Source organism: Erpetoichthys calabaricus, chromosome 17, assembly GCF_900747795.2.
Source record: "Erpetoichthys calabaricus chromosome 17, fErpCal1.3, whole genome shotgun sequence".
Classification (NCBI taxonomy): Eukaryota; Metazoa; Chordata; class Cladistia; order Polypteriformes; family Polypteridae; genus Erpetoichthys; species Erpetoichthys calabaricus.
Window position 1 is genome coordinate 26,039,711 of NC_041410.2, and position 27,662 is coordinate 26,067,372.

A 27,662-nucleotide genomic window follows, 5' to 3' on the forward strand; every position below is an offset into this window, starting at 1 on the left:
AAATTTCAACTGCTGTGTCTGATGCCATCACAGAAGGACAGTCTGAAAATATTTTTGAAGCATTTGTGGATAAAAATCGGAGAATTTTACTTTTTTCATTCATCAGTGATATTTTTCTGTACCCTGCTGCTTACATATGAATTGTACTGAGTCTTTTGGCCAATAATGCCGCCCCCAAAAATGTGCTGCCTGGGGCGGACCGCTCCCTCCACCCGCCCCTAGCTACGCCTCTGCTTAGTAAATCACCTCTTCATCTAATTACCTGTTTCTCTGAGTTCACTGTGTTTGGAACATTGGCAGTGTCACTGATGGGCTGCCAAGCAAGAAAGTGATCCATGGCACAGGAACAAGGCCCTAAAAAAGCGAGTGCTAACTGCAACCTAGGGAAAAAAAATGCAATGTCCTTTCAGGACACTAGAGGACGGGAAGCCTTCCAGATTCAAGTGATGAGGGAGAGACAGAGAGAGACAGAGAGGTATTCAGGGTGAGGTCACAGAAGCTTGGCAGAAGGAAAGACAACTTCCTGGTCAAGATGGAACACAGCATCTCTAGAGTGAGATTATGATGACCTTTTCAAGGGTGGGAGCAACAGGATTTGTGCGAATAAGCTGATCGAACACTAAAGTGGTAATTTGTGGTCTATAAGCAGAAGAACTGAGAGTATGGGGCCCTTTTAAGAGACACTTGACTTTATACAGTGTACACACCTTTGACTTTACAGACAAATCCTTGACTCAATTCTGTGCTTAGCTGATACTGGAATGGCGGTATGTGAATGAGCCACAACACCACATAGTCAAGAGAACACATGCAGGCAGGCCTACAGAATCCCCAGGGCAGTAGTTTACTGTTTGTGTATATTTTGTTTTTTTCTTTAGCTATTGCTCACTTCTTATAATAAAGATGGACTCCTTGAGATCAAGCTGTGTGTGAGCCTCCTAATATAGTATGTTAACATTGATCTGTATGATCAACGAATCCTTCATGCCACATAACCATGGTGTTGCTTGTTTCACATTCTAAATGCTAACATTTGCTGTCCTCATTGTATCCTTTGGCAGATTAATTTCATGCTGCGGTACCTGCCTGTGAACCTTGATGATAGCAAGATTCAGATATACCAAAGTGGCCCCTCTGTCTTTGTGGAGACAGACTTTGGCTTGAAAGTTCACTACGACTGGGATCATTACTTGGTAATCACTCTCTCCTCTACCTACAAAGGAAAGGTGTGTGGTCTCTGCGGCAACTTCAATGGCAATCCAAATGATGACTTTACTACCCCCAGTGGCACCCTGGCACCAAACGCAATTGACTTTTCCAGCAGCTGGAAGGTTACTGGAGTTGTAGGCGGAGAACTGTGTTGGGACAACTGCAATGGTGAATGCCTGCGCTGTGAGGAGAACTTAAAGAAAGGCTTTGAAAGCGAGCTCTTTTGTGGGCTGATCACCAAAGTCAACGATGGACCATTCCGCATGTGTCACTCCATTGTAGACCCAAAGGTCTACCTGGACAACTGCGTGTATGATGTCTGCATCCACGGGGGTTATCAACACTTCCTCTGCCAGTCACTACAGGTGTATTCGGATGTTTGCCAGCGTGCAGGCATTGTTGTCCACGACTGGAGAAGCATGGTCAACTGCTGTAAGTGTTTAGTTTGTTAGGGTTGTGGGTGTGACTAATGGGATAGTTTCATACTTATGTATAAATCTGTATAAAGCAATGCAATGAAACATTAGTATTCGTTAACTTATGTTCTGGGAGAATCAGAACCAACCCTGAACATATCTACTCTGAATGGGATTCCAGTCCGCAGAAGAGCACACTCATATGCTTTTCAACCCACATTTACAGCATGTCTTTGGGATGTGGGTGAAAAAACTGGGGAGACTGGACTGAAAGCATATTGGCAAAAATACATGGAGGCTCCATACAGACAGAGAACAGGCTACGATTCCAACCCAAGATTTGTGAGGTAGAAGTGTTAACCAATGTGCCACTGTTGCAACAAATACTCTTGACTTTTAAAATGCTAGGCTCTGAATGGCCCTTGCTTGACTATCTTTATAAGTAATGCCAAGTGCCAAATTAGGATTGATGGGAGGTCAAGAGGCTCAACACTTATCTTCCCCAGCCCTTTGCTGCCTTTCTTCCTGTATACAAGTTTCTCAGAATTCTTTCTGTTGGTTGAGCATTTTCATATAAGTAATAAACAAGTCCAGTGGAGTTTGCTTCATCGTGAGTCCGGCAAAGTCTCAGAAATGTTCAAGAGCTTTGCAGAACTCCATAAAATGAAGGGAAATCATTGAGGAAGGAAGAACTAAACTAGTTTTGAGTAGATTATAATGGTGCAAGTGTCTTTTAAGTGTCTCTAAGGTGTTGGGAAGTGTCTTCCAACTATGCTAGACCAATTATTATAGCCAATAATGTGATCTGAGCCATGAGGCAGCAGTGCTACCATTGCGCCACTGTTAATCAAACAACCAAAGATGCAGACTGAAGTTTAACCATAAAAAAATGTCAACAAATGTCCACAAATCTGCAATAAGTAAAAAAATATGCATCACTGTGCTTACAGAGTTCCAGTCTTGAGGCACACATTTGCTAAACAATGCAATGGGATTTTGAAGTTGCAGCTCTGGGTGCAGCTGGAATGTCTATTTGTTTCTAGTCTATTAGTGTAGATACCTTTTTTCATCCATCAAGACACTAGAAACAACTTGAATATATTAATAAAGCTTTCATTATTATTATTTCACTGGGTCACATGTTTTTTCTGACTCAGAGAGAAGAGGGCTCCTTTAAGGCTGAAGCACATGGTTAATTATGTATAAATAATTAGCCATGCAGCACTTCCATTTATTAAGCCAGTGCTCAACGATCAGTGTTATACATCTGGTGGCAGTACTAATAGTAGTAATATATATTTTCATTAGGGTCAGCTGTTATACACATCAAATAAAAGTCTTTTTTTTAATGGATGTAGGGTTCAAACCCAGCAGGATCAATTTGTAACATCATGCATGCACAAAGCAAATTAGGCAACGATCATGCAGTACACATGACTGCTGTATCTCTATGATGTCACACAGGCCTCACAAAGCAACATGGGATGCTGAGAGAAAAAGGATTTTCTAAGCTGGACAAACAGTGAATTTACAGGAAAATATTCATAGAACAAGTTTGGTGAACACAGAATATTCCCAGCAAAAAATGCTTTGGTGAATTATGCGATTAACACAAATGCATACGTATTGCACAGCTGATTTCTTGGCAGCTTTCTAATGTATCAGTTCCAACAAACCCATTTTCTGAGCTTGCTTATCCTAACATAGGATAAGATTAGTCAAAACATATCCAAGTACCAAAGGCAACGAGGCAGGAACCCCTCTTAGAAGATACCGACACCAAACCAGTTCACCTAATGACTGTGGGAAGACATCAGAGTCCTTGCAAAACATTCAGATTCATTCCTAATAGAGCCCAGCTGTAGCCCACTCAGTGCAGAGAACTCAATTTACCAATTATGCCACACATCAAAATGAGAACTTCTATATCACTTCATTTATTCATTGTGGCTTTGCTTATAACAGCTGTTGTGCTGTCGTCTGGGTTCACTTCTTGTTTTTTTATAAGCATTTCTCTACATCAATAAACACGAACAGCACTTAATGTAACTAAGTAAGGTGCTATATAAAATAAAGATTTAGTCAGAGTAAGTGGATTGGCAATGCCAAATTGGCCGTGTGTGATGTGTGCGTGGTGGGCTTCATGATGGACAGATGTTCTTTTTGGGGCCTGGATTGGTTCCAACTTTGTGTCCAGTTTTGCCAGCACAGATTTCTGCCCTTTGTGATAAGTTAGCTAAATCTTGTTTGAGACTGGGATGTTCTGCTTGACATGGCAAAAAGGGCATTAGGAAAAGGTGTTGCCCAGTAGCTGAACTTCTGCCTTATAGCTCTGGAGATCTGGGTCCAAAGTCTAAACTTATTGCAGTCTATGTGTGGTTTTCTCCAGTACCTGAAGTAGAAAATAATAAGAGCTGGTACTTCCATTGTCGGCATGCTTGTTAGCTAGTATCAGCAGATCGTGTTAAATTTTGAATTTATCCTTTGAATACAAGATACTAGGAGTTTACTTTTAATGTTGATAACATATGTTTGTGAATGAAAGTGCACACATTCAAATTATACAATTGAAACTGTATATCTACAACTGTATTATATCTGTAAATAGACACCCATTCTTAGCCGTTTCATAAGCTGTTATTATGTTCAGCAATGTGCATTTCTTGAATTTCTTTGTGAATTTCATCACATGAGGCAATCGTATGCCTGTATGGTGCTTTTATGTTTGATTTTGAGTCTTTGTGTTCCTTAAATTTGCCATAAACAATATAGCCATTTAGCTGTATCATTACCAGAGAGGCACTTTGAACACTTTCTGCACTGATTACACAGCATATGTCTATACTTGGCCTGAGCTGCTAATGAAGCCACTTTGCTGCTAGCATTTTATCTTTAATGATGAGCTACTCATTCTATGAGCAAAAATATAGCATTTACTCCTTTGACTTGCAGTCAGGTGGTTCATCTACACTGATGTCAGCATCATTAATGGCTGCACCGACAGGCACTGATAATAGAACTGCTAGGAATGGTTACGAAAATTCTTTTCTAAAGGCTTTCTGCTAACTACCAGCTTGTGTTTTAATGTTTTGAGAAATTTGCAAAGTCTTCACATCCATCAACAGAAAGCAGGATAGGAGAGTCCTGGGGAAATGAACAGCCAACTTGCATAGTTTGGTGAATCCAAGGTAATTAACTTTATCAAGGAGTATTCTAAGGTACGCTAACACTGCTGGCCTATGCCTTTTGGTAGAAAGAGTGTTGAGTCAGCCTGGACAATACAGTACCAAAAGGTTTCGAAGAGTGCTGATACGCAAGAAGAAGTCCTGATACAACATGAAATGACTGAGTACCAGGCCACTTCCAGCACTGGTGTGCACATTCTCTCTGCACCTGTGCAAATTCTTCTAAAGATACTCCAATGTACCTTATCCACACCCTTGGCAATGGCCTGTTGTAAGTTTGTAGAGGTGTATATAAGCCCCATCCAAAAGTGAACCCTGACCCATACAAAATCATGCCAGGATACACCGTACACAATCCTAAAACTGGATTACGTTGGCTCCGAAAATGCACAGATTTGTCTCTTATTGTCGTCCAAGTTTTTTCGGGTATTTCATTGTCTTGGTACCCTGAATAACACTCTGAGTTCCCCATTGCCCAAATATATGTGTTTATAAACCTTTTGATACAGTGTACTGTTTCAGGAAGCACAATGACTCCGTGGTTAACCCTTTCACTTCCCTGGTCTACGCCTTGTTTTTTTAGGAGTTTGTACATGCCATGTGTCTATGTGGGTTTTCCCCCATCATCCCCAAAGACATACATATTCGGTTGACTGGGGATTCCAAATTGGCCAGATGTGGCTGTGTTAGTGAGTCGTATGAAGGACTAGTATCAGAGTTTTTCTCAGGGCTTCCTGGACAGACTCAGGGTCAATACTACTCTAAACTTTCTATACTGTTAAATTTTATGTTACCATTTCATTGAACGCAAACTTTTTTTTTTGTAAGCAATGTGGCTTGGCAGTTATGATGTTAGTCAGAAAAGAATTAGTTAACAGGTTTAGTTCTTAATACATGCTTATTTACCACATACAGAAAATTGCTAGAAAATACTATTATTGATTCTGTAGGTGGCCTTCCCATTCAACCAAATTCCTGTTTTAGTTAAGGCTCTCCAATTCCCCAAGAGGGATGTCACAATTTGGAAGAAATAACTCACTCCATCATCATCTCTCATTTTCTATCTTTTTTTTTTTTTCTGCAGCTGCCTCATGCCCCGAGAACAGCCACTACGAGAACTGTGGAAACGCCTGTCCAGCGACTTGCCTTGACTCCGACGCCCCTTCAAAATGCAAGTCTTACTGCATAGGTGGCTGCCAATGTAATGCAGGATACGTCCTTAGCGCTGAAAAATGCGTGCCAGTCAGAAGCTGTGGTTGCAACTACAATGGGCAGCATATCCCAACTGGGGAGAAGTTCTGGGGTGATAACACCTGCCAACAAAGATGCTACTGCAACCCCACTACCAACAAGGTTGAGTGCAAGAACCAAGGCTGCAAGTCCGGCGAGCAGTGCAAGGTTGTCGACGGAGTATCTGGCTGTCATCCAACTAACTACAAAACATGCTCAGCATCAGGAGACCCCCACTACCTTACCTTTGATGGACGTCGCTATGATTTCATGGGCACATGTGTCTATCAGTTGGTTGGAGTCTGTAGTAATGACCCAGATCTTGTGCCTTTTGAGGTTGATGTGCAGAATGACCACAGAGGCCACACAGTGGTTTCCTACACAAAGTTAGTCTTAGTCAAGGTGTACGATGAGGTTATCGTGATGAGCACGGTGCACCCCAAGCAAGTCATGGTAAGTAAACAGTGCATCTAAAATTCTTGCTTCTAGAGTGACTTATTATTTGGTTATTTTTGTGATGAGTGAAATGGCCCATGCAAAACTCTGTTTTACTTCTCAGAAAATTTTGCTAAATCATTGCCAGCAACATCTGAACCTTCACACAAGGAGAAAGGAATTTAGTTATTATCTGGAAGCATCTTCATGCATTAATTCTGCACGCATCTGCATGTCATTTACTATTTAAATAAACATCACTAGTGAAGAACAGACTCACTGGAAGTGTGCATGTCCTCAACTAAGAGAAGGCAATTGCTAAATAACAGCAGGGAGGGGGCAGGTTAGCAGCATCAATTTTCAGTTAACTTTATTTTATTATGGAGAAAAAGTCCATAATGTGCACAATTGTGCATTTCAGTGTGTTCGTGTAGAAAATATTAAGCATGTCACATATGAAAAACACACTGCCTTCCATCATGGTAAACGAAAGGCATAAATAGAATTCGTTTTAGCAGTGTGGAATGAGTAGCATGCTTTAAACAGCTGCAGAAAAGAACACAAGTGTGAACAAAACTTTAGAAAGCAATATTTTTTGTTTTTGAACGAAAAGTAACATCTTTTAAACCCCTAGAAAAATTATTTTTAGTGAGGTTTCCCATTTTTAATTCACCAGTGAAATGAAATGAATTTTAGTGTCAGTTTCACGAAAATGTATGTGGATTGAAACTTGCTTTTTTCGCTCATCAGTAGTTTCTTTGAAATAGTGGAAATGCTGAAGTGCCCCCCAAGTGGCTCTCTCCAGCCTGCTTTGTAAATTTACTTTTTGGCCTTACCTCCTCCGGCATCTATTCCCAGTTTTGAGTCTAAAGTGTTTTTTGTACAATATAATAAAAAGCACCTCTTTATTATTTAGAAAAATATCACTTAGACACTACGAGCAGTTTGGTGCAGTAGTGCATCATTAGTTATTTCTTTGTAGGACTCTTGACAGTGTCAGCACCATCAAATAATAATTTATACTGTAGTGAGCAAAACCACAAATTGTTTTATCCTGTCTTTATTTAATGTAGGACCTTCACAGCATTTATTTCAAAAGCTTTAGGAAAATCCTCTTTTTGACTACTGTATATACTCACGTATAAGTCGAGTCTTGAAAACCGAAAAATCGATCGTAAAATCAGACCCTGACTTGTACGCCCGTTCAAAAATGCGACACTTACATTTTTTTTTTACATCTTCTTGCCTCCTCCAATCTCGCATCAGTTTCTCAAACGCATTGAATTTTGTTGCAGCAGCGCAATTACCAATCTCTTTCGCCACTTCAACGATGTTTAATTTATACCCAGCTTCATATTTTCTTTTAATCGAATGCTCCATCATAGATATGGGATGCTCTTACGATAAAGGTGTATGAGGGTGTGAGATACAAAAAACACAAAACAGTGCAAACGTTGCTTCAGAATAGTTCGGGTATTACCGTGTGGTCACGTCGGCACAATACATAGAAAAAAAAAGACTGTGTGCTTCACGGTTACTCTCTCAGGTGGGTGTTAGCACATCATAATCTCTTGGACCAATAGCGTGAGTTTTCTGCATTCGACTTATATGACCGACATTATAAAATACCAGAAATTAAACGGTAAAATCAAGTCCCAACTTATTTGTGGAAGAACTTACCGATGAGTATATATGGTATGTGTAATGCCTTTACACATATTTGAGTACTACTAGGGTGCTGTACCATGTTAGCCATTATGGATGTGGTGAGAAGTTAAGAAAAATGATACCTTGGGCTTGCTTCTCTACTATTCAAGGCATAAGCAAATGACCTAAGTCAACACAGAACTGTAAAACTACAGGTAAAGGTAAGAGTACAGCTGATGATCAAAATACAAATCTCTTTGAAGTGCAAGTAGTAGGGTGTTGTACCATGTTAGCCATTATGGAGGTACTGAGAAGTCAAGCAAAATGACACCTTTTATTGGCTAACTAAAAAGATTACAATATGCAAGCTTTCCAGGCAGCTCAGGCCCCTTCTTCAGGTAAGATGTAATCACGGTATGAATTACATCTTGCCTGAAGAAGGGGCCAAAGTTGCCTCGAAAGCTTGCATATTGTAATCTTTGTAGTTTGCCAATAAAAGGCATCATTTTGCTTACCTTCTCACCGCATATTTGAGCAAAGAGCAGAGAGCTCTTGTTACGTCTCTGTGGGCTTTTCCCCAGAGGCTGCAGTTTTCCTCCCATGTACCTTCGTCCTCCATGTTAGGGTAATCAGTGAGTCTAAACTGACCCCTTGTTTATTTAAATGGGCATTGCCATGGACTGGCAACTTGGACCAAAATTGTCTCCTGCTCTCTGCCCAATATCTCCAAGACAGGTGCTGGTTCTGCATGGCCACAAGTTAGAAAATTATGTTTTGTTTTGTAAACTTTTAAAGTGTTTCATTGATTACTTGTGGTTTTCATTATATAGTGCCTTCTACAGCAAATGGTTTACTGATTGTGAAATGCTCTTTCCAGCATGAGATGGCATAGAGACCTCAGTGATTAGAACTCCTGTCTTATAAATCCAGGAGGCTGGCTCTGAATCCAGGTCCACTTACTCCATGTTGTGGAGTGTGCACATGCTCCCCTTTTCTTCATAGTTTTTTTCCTCATGTAATTTTTGCCCACATCCCTAAGTTGAAAGAACATTATAACATTTGTCCCAGAATGAGAAAGTTTAGATGTGTGTGTCAGTGTGCCCTGCATCCATCCAAATTCTGCTCCTGCCTTGTGCCAGATTCTACAAAAAGAGTTTCAGGACCTCATTGTCGTGAACTGCATTAAGTGTGTTCAAAAATGGACAGATTGATTTACTCACATGTAGCGTTGTTTTGCTGAACATTTGCAGTGCACTCATTAATTCCTTCATTTTCTAGTCTCAGTTATACCAATATAGTGAAACACAGGCCTAAAAATATTTGAACAACGACCACCACCAGTACTGTTAGTCAACAGGGTGCTGGCGGAAATTGGGCTACTGTTGACCGAAGAAGAAGAAGGAGAAGAAGAGGGGGGAGACATGTCTGGAGGCAGGAGGAGAGGAGGAAGGTAAAGACAGTGGAACTGAGGGTAGGAACTTTGAATGTTGGTAGTATGACTGGTAAGGGGAGAGAGTTAACCGATATGATGGAGAGAAGGAAGGTTGATATATTGCACGTGCAAGAGACTAAATGGAAGGGGAGTAAGGCCAGGTGGATCGGAGGTGGATTCAAATTGTTCTGTCATGGTGTGGATAGGAGGAGAAATGGAGTAGGGGTTATTCTGAAGGAACAGTATGTCAAGAATGTTCTGGAGGTGAAAAGAGTGTCAGACAGAGTAATGATTATGAAGCTAGAAATTGGAAGTGTGATGATGAATGTTGTAAGTGCATATGCTCTGCAAGCTGGGTGTGCAATGGATGAGGAAGAAGATTTTTGGAGTGAGTTGGATGAAGTGATGAACAGTGTACCCAAGGGGCAAAAAGTAGTGATTGGAGCAGATTTCAATGGACATGTTGGTGAATGGAGCAGAGGAAACGAGGAGGTGATGAGTAGGTATGGTGTCAAGGACAGGAATGAAGAAGGTCAGAGGATAGTGGATTTTGCCAATAGAATGGACATGACTGTAGTGAATACGTATTTTAAGAAGAGGGAGGAACATAGGGTGATGTACAAGAGTGGAGGAAGATGCACACAGGTAGATTACAACCTATGCAGAAGAGTCAATCTGAAGGAGAATGAAGACTGCAAAGTAATGGCAGAGGAAACTGTAGTTAAGCAGCATAGGATGGTGGTCTGTAGGATGACGTTGGAGATCAAGAAGAGGAAGAGAGTGAGGGCAGAGCCAAGCATCAAATGGTGGAAGTTGAAAAAGGAAGACTGCAAGGTTGAGTTTAGGGAAGAGGTGAGACAGGCACTGGATGGTAGTGAAGAATTACCAGACAGTTGGGAAACTACAGCAGATGTAGTAAGGGTGACAGCAAGAAGGGTGTTTGGCGTGACATCTGGACAGAGGAAGGAGGAAAAGGAAACCTGGTGGTGGAATGCGGAAGTACAGGAGAGTATACAGAGGAAGAGGATGGCAAAGAAGAAGTGGGATAGTCAGAGAGATGCAGAAAGTAGACAAGAGTAGAAGGAGATAAGGCACAAGGTGAAGAGAGAGGTGGTGAAGGCTAAAGAAAAAGCGTATGATGAGCTGTATGAGAGGTTGGATACTAAAGAGGGAGAAAAGGACCTGTACCAATTGGCTAGACAGAGGGACCGAGCTGGGAAAGATGTGCAGCAGGTTAGGGTAATAAAGGATAAAGATGGAAACATACTCACAAGTAAGGAGAGTGGGTTGAGCAGATGGAAAGAGTACTTTGAGAGGCTTATGAATGAAGGGAACGAGAGAGAGAAGAGGTTGGATGATGTGGAGATAGTGAATCAGGAAGTGCAACGGATTAGCAAGGAGGAAGTAACGACAGCTATGAAAAGGATGAAGAATGGAAAAGTCGTTGGTCCAGATGACATACCTGTAGAAGCAGGGAGGTGTTTGGGAGAGATGGCAGTGGACTTTTTAACCAAATTGCTTAATGGAATCTTGGAAATTGTGAGGATGCCTGAGGAGTGGAGAAGAAGATAGATAGATAGATAGATAGATAGATAGATAGATAGATAGATAGATAGATAGATAGATAGATAGATAGATAGATAGATAGATAGATAGATAGATAGATAGATAGATAGATAGATAGATAGATAGATAGATAGATAGATAGATACTTTATTAATCCCAATGGGAAATTCACATTCTTCAGCAGCAGCATACTGATACAATAAATAATATTAAATTAAAGAATGATAATAATACAGGTGAAAAAAACAGACAATAACTATGTATAATGTTAAATATTAACGTTTACCCCCCCTGGTGGAATTAAAGAGTCGCATAGTTTGGGGGAGGAACGATCTCCTCAATCTGTCTGTGGAGCAGGACAGTGACAGCAGTCTGTCGCTGAAGCTGCTCTTCTGTCTGGAGATGATACTATTAAGTGGATGCAGTGGATTCTCCATAATTGATAGGAGCCTTCTGAGCGCCCTTCGCTCTGCAACAGATGTTAAACTGTCCAGCTCCATGCCAACAATAGAGCCTGCCTTCCTCACCAGTTTGTCCAGGCGTGAGGCGTCTTTCCTCTTAATGCTGCCTCCCCAGCACACCACTGCGTAGAAGAGGGCGCTCGCCACAACTGTTTGATAGAACATCTGCAGCATCTTATTGCAGATGTTGAAGGAAGCCAGCCTTCTAAGGAAGTATAACCGGCTTTGTCCTTTCTTGCACAGCGCATCAGTATTGGCAGTCCAGTCTAATTTATCATCCAGCTGCACTCCCAGATATTTATAGGTCTGCACCATCTGCACACAGTCACCTTTGATGATCACTGGGTCTATGAGGGGTCTGGGCCTCCTAAAATCCACCACCAGCTCCTTGGTTTTGCTGGTGTTCAGGTGTAGGTGGTTTGAGTCGGACCATTTAACAAAGTCATTGATTAGGTCCCCATACTCCTCCTCCAGCCCATTCCTGATACAGCCCACGATAGCAGTGTCATCAGCGAACTTTTGCACATGGCAGGACTCCGAGTTGTATTGGAAGTCCGATGTATATAGGCTGAACAGGACCGGAGAAAGTACAGTCCCTTGTGGCGCTCCTGTGTTGCTGACCACAATGTCAGACGTGCAGTTCCCAAGACGCACATACTGAGGTCTGTCTTTAAGATAGTCCACGATCCATGCCAAGAAGTGTACTGGTGCTGATATTTAAGAATAAGGGGGATGTGCAGGACTGTAGTAATTACAGGGGGATAAAATTGATGAGCCACAGCATGAAGTTATGGGAAAGAGCAGTGGAAGCTATGTTATGAAGTGAGGTTATGATTAGTGAGCAGCAGTATGGTTTCATGCCAAGAAAGAGCACCACAGATGCGATGTTTGCTCTGAGGATATTGATGGAGAAGTTTAGAGAAGTCCAGAAGGAGTTGCATTGCGTCGTTGTGGACCTGGAGAAAGCATATGACAGGGTGCCTCGAGAGGAGTTGTGGTATTGTATGAGGAAGTCGGGAGTGGCAGAGAAGTACGTAAGAGTTGTACAGGATATGGACGAGGGAAGTGTGACTGTGGTGAGGTCTGTGGTAGGAGTGACGGATGCATTCAAGGTGGAGGTGGGATTACATCAGGGATCGACTCTGAGCCCTTTCTTATTTGCAGTGGTGATGGACAGGTTGACAGACGAGATTAGACAGGAGTCCCCATGGACTATGATGTTTGCTGATAACATTGTGATCTGTAACGATAGTAGGGAGCAGGTTGAGGAGACCCTGGAAAAGTGGAGATATGCTCTAGAGAGGAGAGGAATGAAGGTCAGTAGGAACAAGACAGAATACATATGTGTAAATGAGAGGGAGGTCAGTGGAATGGTGAGGATGCAGGGAGTAGAGTTGGCGAAGGTGGATGAGTTTAAATACTTGGGATCAACAGTACAGAGTAATGGGGATTGTGGAAGAGAGGTGAACAAGAGAGTCCAGGCAGGGTGGAGTGGGTGGAGAAGAGTGTCAGGAGTGATTTGTGACAGACGGATATCAGCAAGAGTGAAAGGGAAGTTCTTCAGGACGATAGTAAGACCAGCTATGTTATATGGGTTGGAGATGGCGGCACTGATCAGAAAGCAGGAGATAGAGCTGGAGGTGGCAGAGTTAAATATGCCAAGATTTGCATTGGGTGTGATGAGGATGGATAGGATTAGAAATGAGTCCATTAGAGGGTCTGCTCAAGTTGGACGGTTGGGAGACAAAGTCAGAGAGGCGAGATTGCGTTGGTTTGGACATGTGCAGAGGAGAGATGCTGAGTATATTGGGAAAAAGGATGCTAAGGATAGAGCTGCCAGGCAAGAGAAAAAGAGGAAGCGAAGGTTTATGGATGTGGTGAGATAGGACATGCAGGTGATGGGTGTAATAGAACAAGATGCAGAGGACATAAAGATATAGAAGAAAATGATCCGCTGTGGCAACCCCTAACTGGAGCAGCCGAAAGAAGAAGAAAAGGCAAGAATCAGCAATGAGCAAACGTGCCTGCACAACACCGGGACGCCGTCACCCGAACTCACACCCAAGTATATTTAGAGAACTTAACGGCTCTGCTACACATCTACACCATCCCAGGTCTGAATCCCAGCCAGCCAATAACTTTGGAAGAATCTGCATGGTCTCCATGTGTCTGTGTGGACATTATGCATGCTTCTCTGGTTTCTTCTGCCAGTCTAAATATGACTGTTTTAAGTTAATTGGTGACTCTAAATTGGCCAAGTATGAATGAGTGTGTGTGTGTGTGTGTGAATGTGCCTTGCAATAGGCTAGCATCCCATCCAGGGTCGATTCCAGCATTGAAACCAGATTATTCTGGTTAGACAGCAGCTTCCAAAAGCCTTGAAATTGATTAAGTGGGAATGATAATGAATATTTGAATATATTCTTGTTATCATGACATCACAGAATGGAGACATGTTGCATGATGGTTAGACATACAAAAAAGACTTTCACTATTAATACTACTAGTACTATTAGTACTTTCAAGTATCACTTAAGTGTTGTGCAAGCAGTCTTACATACATATATCCCTTCTCCAACCAGGTTATTTAGTTCAGGGCCTAACAGGGCCCAGAGTATAAGCTGTTAGTACTGGACAGAACAAGAGATGGAATGCTAGTTCATCATACTCAGAGCAATGTAGAACAAAGCGGGCATTGCCCAATCTGATAGGCTTGCGTAGCACACCAGGCCTGTCAAGAAAGCAGATTTAACAGGGATGCAGGCATCCAGCTGTGTCTTCATCCTCTTGAATTCCAACTAAGCTTGTACCAGGATCTGCTTGGACTTCATCTGACAACAAAGGTGTAAATCAGAGTTGCACTGGCACCTCTCCAGAATCCCCTCTGAAGACCTTTTGAGCCAGAATGTGTGAAATGGAATCAAGCAAGGAGAAAACCTATAATTCAAGGGTTGAAAACTGAGATGGACAGAAGAACTTGCCTATTAGAAAACACTGATTGTCTAATTGGAAGAAACTTTAATCCAATCGGGAGAAGGTTTAACCTTCCCTTAACTCTCTTTGCACTGTCCTGAAGAAGCTCTCTGAGATATTTGCTGGATACTCATTGAACTCCTTGGGGATTCTCTCAGGGATGGGGAATTATGTAAAATGTCCTTCTGAATCCTAAGAGGTTATGAGAAGCCCTCTCGACCGGAGCTGAAAAGATTATACTCTGAACCTGAAGCTGAGACCCAGTCTGTCAAGCCAAATATGTGTGTCAATAGTCTGACAAGGTTGAGAAACCATTAGTTCAAGAAGGGAACTTCAGCATCTAAACTCTTGGGTCAGAATGAGCAATGGGTTTTCCCTAACTGGTAGGAAAAAAAACAGAAGAAGGCAGGCTGAGGAAGCAGCAGCACAGCATTGACAAGGGTCATGCAGCAAAGAGAAAGAGTGCACTCCAACGCATGAAGAATCCTCCACTTTAACCCAGAGCAACAACAAAGCAACAACTCCACACAACATTGGTCATCATCCGTAAGGACTTGGCATCATAAAACTACTTTTCTGTGCCAAAATAAAGCAGAACTCTAGATATCATTAAACAGTTTTGCTATATGTTTGTCTGTTTAGTCTGTCTGCATCCAGTCCTCTATGTCATTATATCTCTCTATTAAAATAAAAAAATCTTGAGAAAAGAGACGAGACGTGACTTTCTCAGAAAGACACTTTCATGTCCCACGAGACGAGACTTTGTTCCAAGAGATTTAACCACGCTCAGGACCGGAAATAAAAGACAAAGAGTAGATGACAAAGTAGAACATCGTAAAGAATTCAAAAATGTTTGGCGAGATACACATGCAGAGCAGGTTAGAGATAATGGAAGTACGAAAATTCAAAAGTCTCAAAAAAATGATAGTAAAGATAACATTAGTGCTAACAAACAGAAGTTATTACTCGGTGAAATGACAGAACAGTGAAAAGAGATCGAATATATTGTTCGGATTTAAACTTTATGTCAGAGACTTGTAGATCGTCTAATTCATGTTGCCTTCAGGGAAAAGTAGTGTTTCTTCTCAATGAAGAGGCGTATTAGCGATAATTAAAAGATTTGTTTTTTGGTGAAAGTGAAATCCCACGAGTGAAAATTTCAAGCCTCGTGAGACAAGACTTTATGCAAAGAGATTTGGAAAAGTCCTGCCCACATCTAAAACATTTACAACCACACACATGGTTTAATCATTTCTCATATGTGTGAATGCTATTTTCAGACACAGTTCGTGTAGAGAGAAAGAAACAATATTCACTCATGGGCACGTTGCGTTATCACGATGTGATTCCAAACATGGAATCAAAATTCAATGCGATATTGATGAAAAGGTAAAAGTGAAAAGAGATTGAATATATGGACATAGGTGTTATGACAGAAGTATATATATATTGTTTGGCTTTAAACGTTAACTCAGAGACTTGTAGATTGTCTAATTTGTGTTGCCATCAGGGAGAAGTAGTGTTTCTTCCCATTGAAAAGGCCTATCAATGAGAATTAAAAGTTTTATTGTTTGGTGAAAGTGAAATCCACATATGTGAGCAGCAGAGATGCAAAGTTGCTGGCGCGTAGCACAGGCAGGGGGATTGGCAAGCGAAGTGAGCAGGGGACAAACCCCCCCTAGTATATATATATATATAGGGCGGCACGGTGGCGCAGTGGTAGCGCTGCTGCCTCGCAGTTAGGAGACCCGGGTTCACTTCCCGGGTCCTCCCTGCGTGGAGTTTGCATGTTCTCCCCGTGTCTGCGTGGGTTTCCTCCGGGCGCTCCGGTTTCCTCCCACAGTCCAAAGACATGCAGGTTAGGTGGATTGGTGATTCTAAATTGGCCCTAGTGTGTGCTTGGTGTGTGGGTGTGTTTGTGTGTGTCCTGCGGTGGGTTGGCACCCTGCCCAGGATTGGTTCCCTGCCTTGTGCCCTGTGTTGGCTGGGATTGGCTCCAGCAGACCCCCGTGACCCTGTGTTTGGATTCAGCGGGTTGGAAAATGGATGGATGGATGGATATATATATATATAATATATATATATACAGTATATATATATATAATATATATATATATATGCATTTATCATACTTATTCTGTTTCTTAAAACAAGTGTGCCAATTTAAAATTAGTTTTTTGAATGCTACATTATTATGACATCCTCTTTAGTAACTAAATAAGAAATAAGATTTTATAATTTAACATGACAACAGAGCAGTGGAGACTGCCCTTTATCTTCTTGAGCATTAGACAGTGTCATTTACTGTTTTGAGCTCTGGGCACTATCCTTTACCTATTGCAGCACTGGATACAATACAATACAATACAATACAGTTTATTTTTGTATAGCCCAAAATCACACAAGTGCCGCAATGGGCTTTAACAGGCCCTGCCTCTTGACAGCCCCCCAGCCTTGACTCTCTAAGAAGACAAGGAAAAACTCCCAAAAAAACCTTGTAGGGAAAAAATGGAAGAAACCTTAGGAAAGGCAGTTCAAAGAGAGACCCCTTTCCAGGTAGGTTGGGCGTGCGGTGGGTGTCAAAAGAAGGGGGTCAATACAATACAGTACAGTACACAGAACAATTTCTCAATATAGTAAGAAATAAAAAATATAAATTTTAGAAGTACAAATACGACCCTTTATCTTTTTTATCCCTTTTCCAACTTCAGTTTTACCAAGCATTTTCAATCCCATCCTCTAGGTTAAGCCACCTTTAAGTATTAAATGTCAATGGGTGCTCCTTTTCTCCTTCTCTCTCTTCTCTGTTTAGATCACGCATTTATTTATTTATTTTGTATTATTAAAAGGTGAATGATGAGCTGCTCAACCTGCCAGTCTATCGCAGTAATAATCGGGTGATGATGTATCTCAGCGGAAACATTGGTGTCATTGAAACCAACTTCAACCTAAAGGTCACCTTTGACTTCAGTAGTGTGGTCAGAGTGACTTTACCCAGCAGTTATTCTGGAGCTGTCTGTGGCCTTTGTGGAAACTACAACAGCAAGAACGAAGATGACATGGTCATGAAAAATGGCCGTCTTGCCAGCAACCCCACAGAATTCGGCCAGAGCTGGCGTGTGGCAGACATTCCTGGCTGTGTGGAAGGCTGTAAGGGTACATGTCCAAATTGTGATATCACTGAAAAGGTTCAGTATGAAACCGACAGCTACTGCGGCATCATTAAAGACCCCAGTGGTCCATTCCGGGACTGCCATGCCAAGGTGAACCCTGCTGGCTACTTTGAAAATTGTGTGTATGATGTGTGCCTCTACAAAGGAGTGAAATCCGTCCTGTGCCAGGCGATTATTGCCTACACATCAGCTTGCCAACACGCTGGGGCTACCATCTATCCTTGGAGGAAAGATACCTTCTGCCGTGAGTTGCTTTTTTTTCCTTTCATATCATTTCAAATAAAGTTTTAAGGAAAACTCCACTCAAAAATGATAGTTTTTTTATATGTGACTCACCCCGTGCAGCTTAAAGTGATAGGCAAAAAAAAAAATGTAATCTCATGTTTTTTTGTGCAGAATGAACATAAACATAAGGTTTCTGACAGAGCAGGACTGGCATCCTTTCCAAAGCTGTTTACTGCATTGCACCCAGTGGCACCAAGGCAGGCTCTGCCCCCTCATGCAGACCTGAAATAGATTAAGTTGGTTTAAAAGTGTGACGTTATATTATTCCAGGTTTTTTTTTCCCATACATGTTCATGTTATGTCATGGCAATTCCACGTTGGCAGTATGTCAATGTGAGCATATGTTTGAATGGGTACTATGACAGACTGGTGGTTGGATCCTGCCTTGCATGCAGTAGTGGTGGGAAAAGGCTCTAGACCCATATGACCTTTAATTTAATTAGATTAAGCGGGTTTAGTAATGTTATGTTATATTACGAAAATAAAATGGTTTAATTCTCATAAATCACTTGATGACTGCTAAATACTTGCCACCCATGAAAAGAGATTTTCACTTATTGTCATTTTTCTTCTTTTATCAGCTCTCACATGTCCTAAAAACAGCCATTATGAGGTGTGTGCCGATGGCTGCCCAGCAACCTGCCATGGCCTAAACTCACCAGTGGGCTGCAAAGCCCTTTGTCAGGAAGGCTGCTCCTGTAACGATGGCTTCATTCTCAGTGGTGATTGTTGTGTGCCCATATCAAAATGTGGTTGTCTGTACAACGAGAAGTACTACAAGCTTGGTGAAGTCTTCTTCCCCAGTGGTCTTTGCCAGGATCAGTGCACATGTCAGCAGAATGGCAAGGTTGATTGTAAGAAGTTCTCCTGTGGTGCCAATGAGGAGTGCAAGGTGGAGGGAGGAGTGAGAAAGTGTCACCCAAAAGGAAAAGGTGTCTGCTCTGTCTCTGGGGGCTCACATTACATCTCCTTTGATGGCTTAAAGTTTGACGTCCAAGGCACCTGCACGTACACCTTGACGAAATCTTGCCACATTGAAGGAAATCCAGCACTACAGTCGTTCTCTGTTGACTTGGAAAATGAGATGTATGGTAACGGCAAAGTGTCGGTCACCAAGATGGTCGCTGTACAGGTGTTTGGCAATACCTTAATTCTGAAGAACAATCGGCCTGGACTTATGGTGAGGAAAAAAAATATTTTTTCAAATCTTTTTTTATTTCATTTCCAAAATAAAAGGCATGGAACAAACAACCAAAACCTTCCACATGTAAAGTGTACTGCGTCATTTAAGATACCTGAGATTCCTCTTTTGTAGAAAACTGTAGATTTTGAAGATTTTGAAAACTTCTTTTTAAAATGGTATTACATTTATTGTTATTGGTATTAATTAATTTTAATCCTTGATGATTACTTAATCTTTTAACATAATTTTCACTTATTATAAGAAAAAAGAGCAGTAGATTTCGATAACCTCAGGTTGAGAAGGGGAGTGGGGGATTGGGTGCCTGCACTGTTTAGAGTGTGCTTCTGCACCCATCATATGACGAGCCATACAAGGCAAGAACACATATAGCCTATTTATTTGTATGTCAAAATCTACTTAACACATTTATTTTATTTAATCATTTATGAAGTAACGGAGGAAATATAAAATTTACTTCTATTTCATTAACCACTAAAAAACTCAATTATGGCCCATAACATATGTACCGCTGTACAATTCAAATGTATTAGGTTAGTTCTGTAATATTATAGAATGTTAATGGTAGAATAATATCTTATCAAATTTTTCAAATTATAAAAATATCAGTCACTGATGTACACTATTTTGCCAAAAGTATGTAAACACTGCTCCAAATTACTGAGTTCAGGTGTTTCAGCCGCACCCATTGCTAACGGGTACATAAAATCAAGCACATAGTTGTGCAACCTCTTTGAGGGACAGAGGCAGCAGAACAGGTCATACTGAAGAGGTCAGTGACTTTAAACATGACGCTGTAATAGAATGCCACCTTTGCCATAATTCAGTATGCACAATTTCTGCTCTGCTAGATCTGCCTCGGTCGATTTTAATTGTTTTTATTGTGAAGTCGAAGCATATAGGGGCAACAACAGCTCAAACACAAAGTGGCAGAAAATGCAGACTCACAGGGCAGTACTGCCAAAAGGTGAAGTGCATAGCACGTAAATATCACCTATACTCTGTTGAATCAGTCACAGCAGAGTTCCAAGTTACCGCTGGAAGTAACATCAGCACAAGAACTGTGTATCAGAGGTTTCTTGAGATGGGTTTCTATGGCTGAGCAGCTACCCCAAAACATAAGATCACTATACACAATGCAAAGTGTCAGTGTTGTGCAAATGACACCACTATTGTACAATGGAACAGTAGAAACAAGTTATCAGAAGTGATGAATCCTTATTCACTATCTGGCACCCTGATGATGAATCTAGGTTTCGCAGATGCAAGGAGAACATTATATAATGCATATACTAAAGTTTGGTAGAGGAGGGATCAAAGGTCTTTAGCTGCTTGTCCAGGTGCGGGCATGGCCCCTTGGTTACAGTGAAGGGTATTGTTAATTGTACAGAATGCAAAGCCATTTTAGGTAATTGTGAACTTCCAAGTTTGTGGCAATAGTTTCAGGAAGGCCTTGTTCTGTTCTAGGATGACTGTAAACCATGCACAAAGCCAGGTCCATAACAACATGGTTTGACAAGTTTGGAGTGGAGGAACTCTAGTGGCCTACACAGAACCATAATCTCTATCCTACCGAACATATTTGGAATGAGCTGGAATTGCTAGGGATGTCGTCATGTCCAGCATTAACACCTGACCCAACAAAGGCACTTTAGGTTGAATGGCCATAGATTCCCATAGCCACATTCCAAAATCTTGTGGAATGCCTTCCCAGAAAAGTGGAGGCTGTTATAGCTGCAAACGGTTGGCTCTATATTAAAGCTCATGGTTTTGGAGTGGAAAGCCAACAAGTTCAGATAGGTATGATGGTCAGGTGTCCACACACATGTAGCCATATAGTGCATCATCTAAGGAAGTTAGAAATGTTAAGGTACGGCACATACACTCACTAACCATGGCACTCGAAAGTAGAATATTGATTAGCACATACAGGTAAGAGTTTCACTTTACTGCATACCTGTGTTTAAAAGGCCATTGAATGTTATGGACTGTAATCCGTCTGTGGTAATTAAAGTATGCATCTACTTGGATACAAAAGTAACCCATTTATCGTCAGCAAGGAAAACTATGGTAAGCCATTAACATTAATGATCTAGCACAGTACAGTCTGTTATTGAGAACATTATACCAATGAATAATAAGGCATATATTGGCAAGTCATCCAGGTTTGACTCTCACCTGCCAGCATAGGCAGCAGGCCCCCACAACTTTAAACTCTAGTTTGGCCAACAGAAGAGCTACAAGTCTGTCTGCAGGAAATGACCTATAATGAAAGAATGAGGGAATTATTTTTCAGTACAAACACTCAAAGGTTGCCAAGGTAGCACAACAGTGGTGTTTTTGTAAAAATTAGGCTTGTAGTTGCAATGTCTTACTTTAAAATGAATTCATTGACAAGAACACAAACGCTAAAATTGTTGAATGAAACATATTTCTAATATTTCTAAACACAGGAAACAACAGCTTCAGTTCTTAACTTGGCGGCAGAAACACTGAATAGAGAAAAAAAACAGGTCAAGACCTTTGCTTTGTTCTTAAATCCATTAGAAGATAAAAGGATCAATAATGAGGGATAGTCATGGAAGTCTTGAAATTATGCTGCTGTTATATAACTTCCAAATTGGGGTTGCTTCTCACATTGTACTAAATTTTGCCAGGATAGACTCCTGGCATTGCACCCTGAAATGGATCAAGTGGGTTTGAGAGTGAATGTATTTGTTATCGAACTGTTTTCAAACCTATGTATCCAGTGCAAGCTCATGAAAATATAATATAATATAATATAATATAATATAATATAATATAATATAATATAATATAATATAATATAATATAATATGGATAATGGATGGATGGATAATATAATATAATATAATATAATATAATATAATATAATATAATATAATATAATATAATATAATATATAAATGTCTACCCGTGGAAGTGTGTGTGTCTGTCCAGCCAGGAAGTTAGAGGTGGAGTCGGGGTTAGGGCTCCGCCTCCAAGGAAACAAAAAACTCGTTTAGCCGCTAATAACACAAGCAAAGCCAGCACGTCAGCAAAACAAATCCTCCTAGGAGAGAGACGCCCAGAGTAGTTCCTTTCAATTACCTGACATCTCTACATTTCAATTTTTTTCTGACAATTTCAATAGTTTCTAGGACCCTGTGCTTTTTACAGCACGGGCTTACACAGCTAATATAATATAATATAATATAATATAATATAATATAATATAATATAATATAATATAATATAATATACAGTGCATCCGGAAAGTACTCAGAGCGCATCACTTTTTCCACATTTTGTTATGTTACAGCCTTATTCCAAAATGGATTAAATTCACTTTTTCCTCAGAGTTCTACACACAACACCCCATAATGACAACGTGAAAAAAGTTTACTTGAGGTTTTTGCAAATTTATTAAAAATAAAAAAATTGAGAAAGCACATGTACATAAGTATTCACAGCCTTTGCCATGAAGCTCAAAATTGAGCTCAGGTGCATCCTGTTTCTCCTGATCATCCTTGAGATGTTTCTGCAGCTTAATTGGAGTCCACCTGTGGTAAATTCAGTTGACTGGACATGATTTGGAAAGGCACACACCTGTCTATATAAGGTCCCACAGTTGACAGTTCATGTCAGAGCACAAACCAAGCATGAAGTCAAAGGAATTGTCTGTAAACCTCAGAGACAGGATTGTCTCGAGGCACAAATCTGGGGAAGGTTACAGAAAAATTTCAGCTGCTTTGAAGGTCCCAATGAGCACAGTGGACTCCATCATCCATAAGTGGAAGAAGTTCGAAACCACCAGGAGTCTTCCTAGAGCTGGCTGGCCATCTAAATTGAGCAATCGGGGGAGAAGGACCTTAGTCAGGGAGGTGACCAAGAACCCGATGGTCACTCTGTCAGAGCTCCGGAGATCCTCTGTGGAGAGAGGAGAACCTTCCAGAAAGACAACCATCTCTGCAGCAATCCACCAATCAGGCCTGTATGGTAGAGTGGCCAGACGGAAGCCACTCCTTAGCAAAAGGCACATGGAAGCCCGCCTGGAGTTTGCCAAAAGACACCTGAAGGACTCTCAGACTATGAGAAAGAAAATTCTCTGGTCTGATGAGACAAAAATTGAACTCTTTGGCGTGAATGCCAGGCGTTACGTTTGGAGGAAACCAGGCACTGCTCATCACCAGGCCAATACCATCCCTACAGTGAAGCATGGTGGTGGCAGCATCATGCTGTGGGGATGTTTTTCAGCGGCAGGGACTGGGAGACTAGTCAGGATAAAGGGAAAGATGACCAGCAATGTACAGAGACATCCTGGATGAAAACCTGCTCCAGAGCGCTCTTGACCTCAGACTGGGGCGACGGTTCATCTTTCAGCAGGACAACGACCCTAAGCACACAGCCAAGATATCAAAGGAGTGGCTTCAGGACAACTCTGTGAATGTCCTTGAGTGGCCCACCCAGAGCCCAGACTTGAATCCGATTGAACATCTCTGGAGAGATCTTAAAATGGCTGTGCACCGACGCTTCCCATCCAACCTGATGGAGCTTGCGAGGTGCTGCAAAGAGGAATGGGCGAAACTGGCCAAGGATAGGTGTGCCAAGCTTGTGGCATCATATTCAAAAAGACTTGAGGCTGTAATTGCTGCCAAAGGTGCATCGACAAAGTATTGAGCAAAGGCTGTGAATACTTATGTACATGGGATTTTTCAGTTTTTTTATTTTTAATAAATTTGCAAAAACCTCAAGTAAACTTTTTTCACTTTGTCATTATGGGGTGTTGTGTGTAGAATTCTGAGGAAAAAAATGAATTTAATCCATTTTGGAATAAGGCTGTAACATAACAAAATGTGGAAGAAGTGATGTGCTGTGAATACTTTCCGAATGCACTGTAATATAATATAATATAATATAATATAATATAATATAATATAATATAATATAATATAATATAATATAATATAGGGTGGCACGGTGGCGCAGTGGGTAGCGCTGCTGCCTCGCAGTTGGGAGATCTGGGGACCTGGGTTCGCTTCCCGGGTCCTCCCTGCATGGAGTTTGCATGTTCTCCTCGTGTCTGCGTGGGTTTCCTCCAAGCGCTCCGGTTTCCTCCCACAGTCCAAAGACATGCTGGTTAGGTGGATTGGTGATTCTAAATTGGCCCTAGTGTGTGCTTGGTGTGTGGGTGTGTTTGTGTGTGTCCTGCAGTGGGTTGGCACCCTGCCCAGGATTGGTTCCCTGCCTTGTGCCCTGTGTTGGCTGGGATTGGCTCCAGCAGACCCCCGTGACCCTGTGTTCGGATTCAGCGGGTTGGAAAATGGATGGATAATATAATATAATACAGCTTTCACTTCCTTTAGTGAAATTGGTTTGAAAGGGATCAATAAATGAATGAATCCTCATTATATTGTCCATATTGTCCCAAGTGAGCAAGGGCCTCCAAGAGCAGTTTTGGGCTCAAGACAGAAGCCAACAGTCAAAGAAGTACCAGTCCTTCACAGGGCACTCTCACACTCACTCAACCACGGCCTAGTTTAGGGTCTCCTATTAATTTAATATCTTTGACTTTTGCAAGGAAAATTGCAGTACATGGAGAAAAACATGCAAACACAGGTAGAAAGGCATAAATTTAAACACAACTCTTGCACTGCAAATTCCATTACCCAGTACATTTTTGTAATTTATAATTTTCTTATATTTTCATTTTTTTGAGCTGAAATCACTTCATTATTATAATATAAAAATCCTACACATTCTTTGAGGTGAATGTTTTAAATTTAATTTAAATTTAAAATTTAAATTTAATTTGTTACATACTCTGATAACCAAACCCTGGATTTTTTTCTTTCACAGATCAATGATATTTGGTTTAACCTTCCAGTCAAAGTGGGAAATGTCCGTGCCTACCAGAATGGAGTCAACGTCATCATTGAAACAGATTTTGGCTTGATAGTCACTTATGACCTCGTTTATCACGTCACTGTTACTGTTCCTGGCAACTATCGAGACAAGATGTGTGGCCTTTGTGGCAATTTCAACATTGAGAAGAAGGATGATTTCAAGCTGCCTACTGGCTCCCTGGCATCAAATGCTCGAGTGTTTGGCGGGGCATGGAAAATCAACATTCCTGACGTAGTGTGTGACGATGGCTGCAGTGAAGGAAACTGTCCTGTGTGTAGCACTGACAAACAAGCCATCTTCAAAGATCTTAATTACTGCGGTCTCATCATCAGTTCTACAGGACCGCTAGATGCCTGTTTTGCAGTTATTAACCCAGAAAGCTATTTCAGCGACTGTGTGTCTGACATGTGCATGTCTAATGGAGACCTAAACATAGTTTGCAATAGCGTTCAGGCCTACGTTACAGACTGCCAGCAAGCCGGTGTGAATATTCAGAAATGGAGAACTCCATCTTTTTGCTGTATGTATTTATTATGTTTCATGTGTTATGTATGTATGGCCAGCTGCCATATCACCTGCACTTCAAAACAGGTCATCCACCTGAAACTAATCATGTTCGGGCCCGTCCAGGACTTGGAAGGGAGACCAACTAGGAAAAGCTTGACTTGCTGGTGAAAGAGGTGTTAGAGAGATCAGAAGGGTACACTTACCCTGTGGGAAGTGTGTGCATCCCAATTCACCAGTGTAGTGATGGAGAAATTGTGCTATAAAAATGACACTGTCCTATGGATGAGATGTCTGTGATCATTAAAGATCCCTTCGTAAAGAACATGGTGTATCCTAATGTCCAAGCTAAATTGCCCACCTTGGCCTTGTCAGTCTGGCTCCCTAATCACCCCCCATCTCTAACTGGCCATCTCTTTCTCCCCTTAACCACCCAATAGCTAATGCTTGGTGAGCGTTCTGGCACAAAATGGCTGCCGTCACATCATCTAGGTGAATGCTGTACATTGGTGGTGGTTGAAGTGGCTCCCTACTCTCTATGTAAAGTGCTTGGAGTACTGAGAAAAAGTGCTATATAAATGTAAAAAAATAATAATATTATTATTACTTATTTAGTAGCGCTGCTGCCTCGCAGTTAGGAGGTCTGGGTTCGCTTCCCGGGTCCTCCCTGCGTGGAGTTTGCACGTTCTCCCTGTGTCTGCGTGGGTTTCCTCCCAGCACTCCGGTTTCCTCCCACAGTCCAAAGACATGCAGGTTAGGTGCATTGCCGATCCTAAATTGCCCCTAGTGTGTGCTTGGTGTGTGTGTGTGTCCTGAGGTGGGCTGGCACCCTGCCCGGGGTTTGTTACCTGCCTTGTGCCCTGTGTTGGCTAGGATTGGCTCCAGCAGACCCCCGTGACCCTGTAGTTAGGATACAGCGGGTTGGATAATGGATGGAAAATAATTAAAATAAAAAAAAATTCACACTAACAGAAAGTATGAAACAAAAAACTAAACAAAATATTACATTTAAACATAACCTCTAAGTTAAAGACATTTACATTTTTTCATTTCAGTGTATTATTGTATTAAATGTATACAAGAAATCTATCCAAGTATTCACTAAAAGCAATGTCTAGATTAATAAAAAGGTGCTAAATATTTTTTAATAATGAACATTTGCAGCTGTACATGTTGTTTCTAATCATCTGCAAATCTAGTGTGTTTGAATTTGAATCAGCAAATATTCACTAATACATACATTGTTGAATAGAAAAATATCAGTTTTTGTTAACTCTGTTGCTCTAATCTTTAATCCATCATGACAGTATAAAATAAGACATGCTCTGATCAGAGCTGTAAAAAATTTAAACTATGATTATGATATCCAATGCTTTTTTTTTGAAGATACATACTGTACATGCAAACACTTACCAGCACACTAGAGCACTCCAGCATCTGCCAATAATATGAACCAATTGTCTCACAATGGAAAGGAAACTGAGCACAAACGAAGACTAAAATGACAAAAATAGCACAATTTTTAACATGGATATAAGCTCTACATTGCAGAAATTCAGTATTCATTGACATTATATTGTATGAGTGTATCTTGGGATGGATGAGATTTTCATATCATTTGCTATACTGCTAATCACCTGTTATCTAGAAATGAAGGAAATACAGTTTATAACTGTATATATCAATAAAGATGTTTTCATTTGTTTTATCTCTTCGTCTCTTTCAGCAATAAAGTGTCCTGCAAACAGCCATTACGAGCTTTGTGCACAATCCTGTGATACCTCCTGTGCTGCTGTTTCAGGAATAAGCTGGTGCCCAGCAGTCTGTGTTGAGGGATGTGCATGTGATGACGGGTACTTCTTTAATGGGGAGAAGTGTGTGCTCATTGAAAACTGTGGCTGCTTTTACAATGACAAATATTTCAAGGTAAGTTTGCATTTTCGTTTTCTTTGCCTGTTGTATTCAGCTCACACTTTCTTGGGGTATGAATACATCACAGAAAATTGAGGGCAATACACCTGGTGGGAATACTGGGCAT

At 41.1% G+C, this 27,662-nt stretch overlaps 1 protein-coding gene across 1 annotated transcript in view; it reads left to right on the forward strand.

Annotated features, from left to right (window-relative positions):
* The window catches only part of LOC114668132 (IgGFc-binding protein-like), a 139,863-nt gene that overhangs the window by 79,291 nt on the left and 32,910 nt on the right, over nt 1-27,662 (forward strand). Inside the window, exons 24-29 of the mRNA XM_028823762.2 lie at nt 1,062-1,641; nt 5,895-6,493; nt 17,404-17,971; nt 18,594-19,192; nt 25,073-25,640; nt 27,351-27,550. Of these exons, the coding sequence (XP_028679595.2) occupies nt 1,062-1,641; nt 5,895-6,493; nt 17,404-17,971; nt 18,594-19,192; nt 25,073-25,640; nt 27,351-27,550 (3,114 nt within the window). The remainder of the gene's footprint in view (nt 1-1,061; nt 1,642-5,894; nt 6,494-17,403; nt 17,972-18,593; nt 19,193-25,072; nt 25,641-27,350; nt 27,551-27,662) is intronic.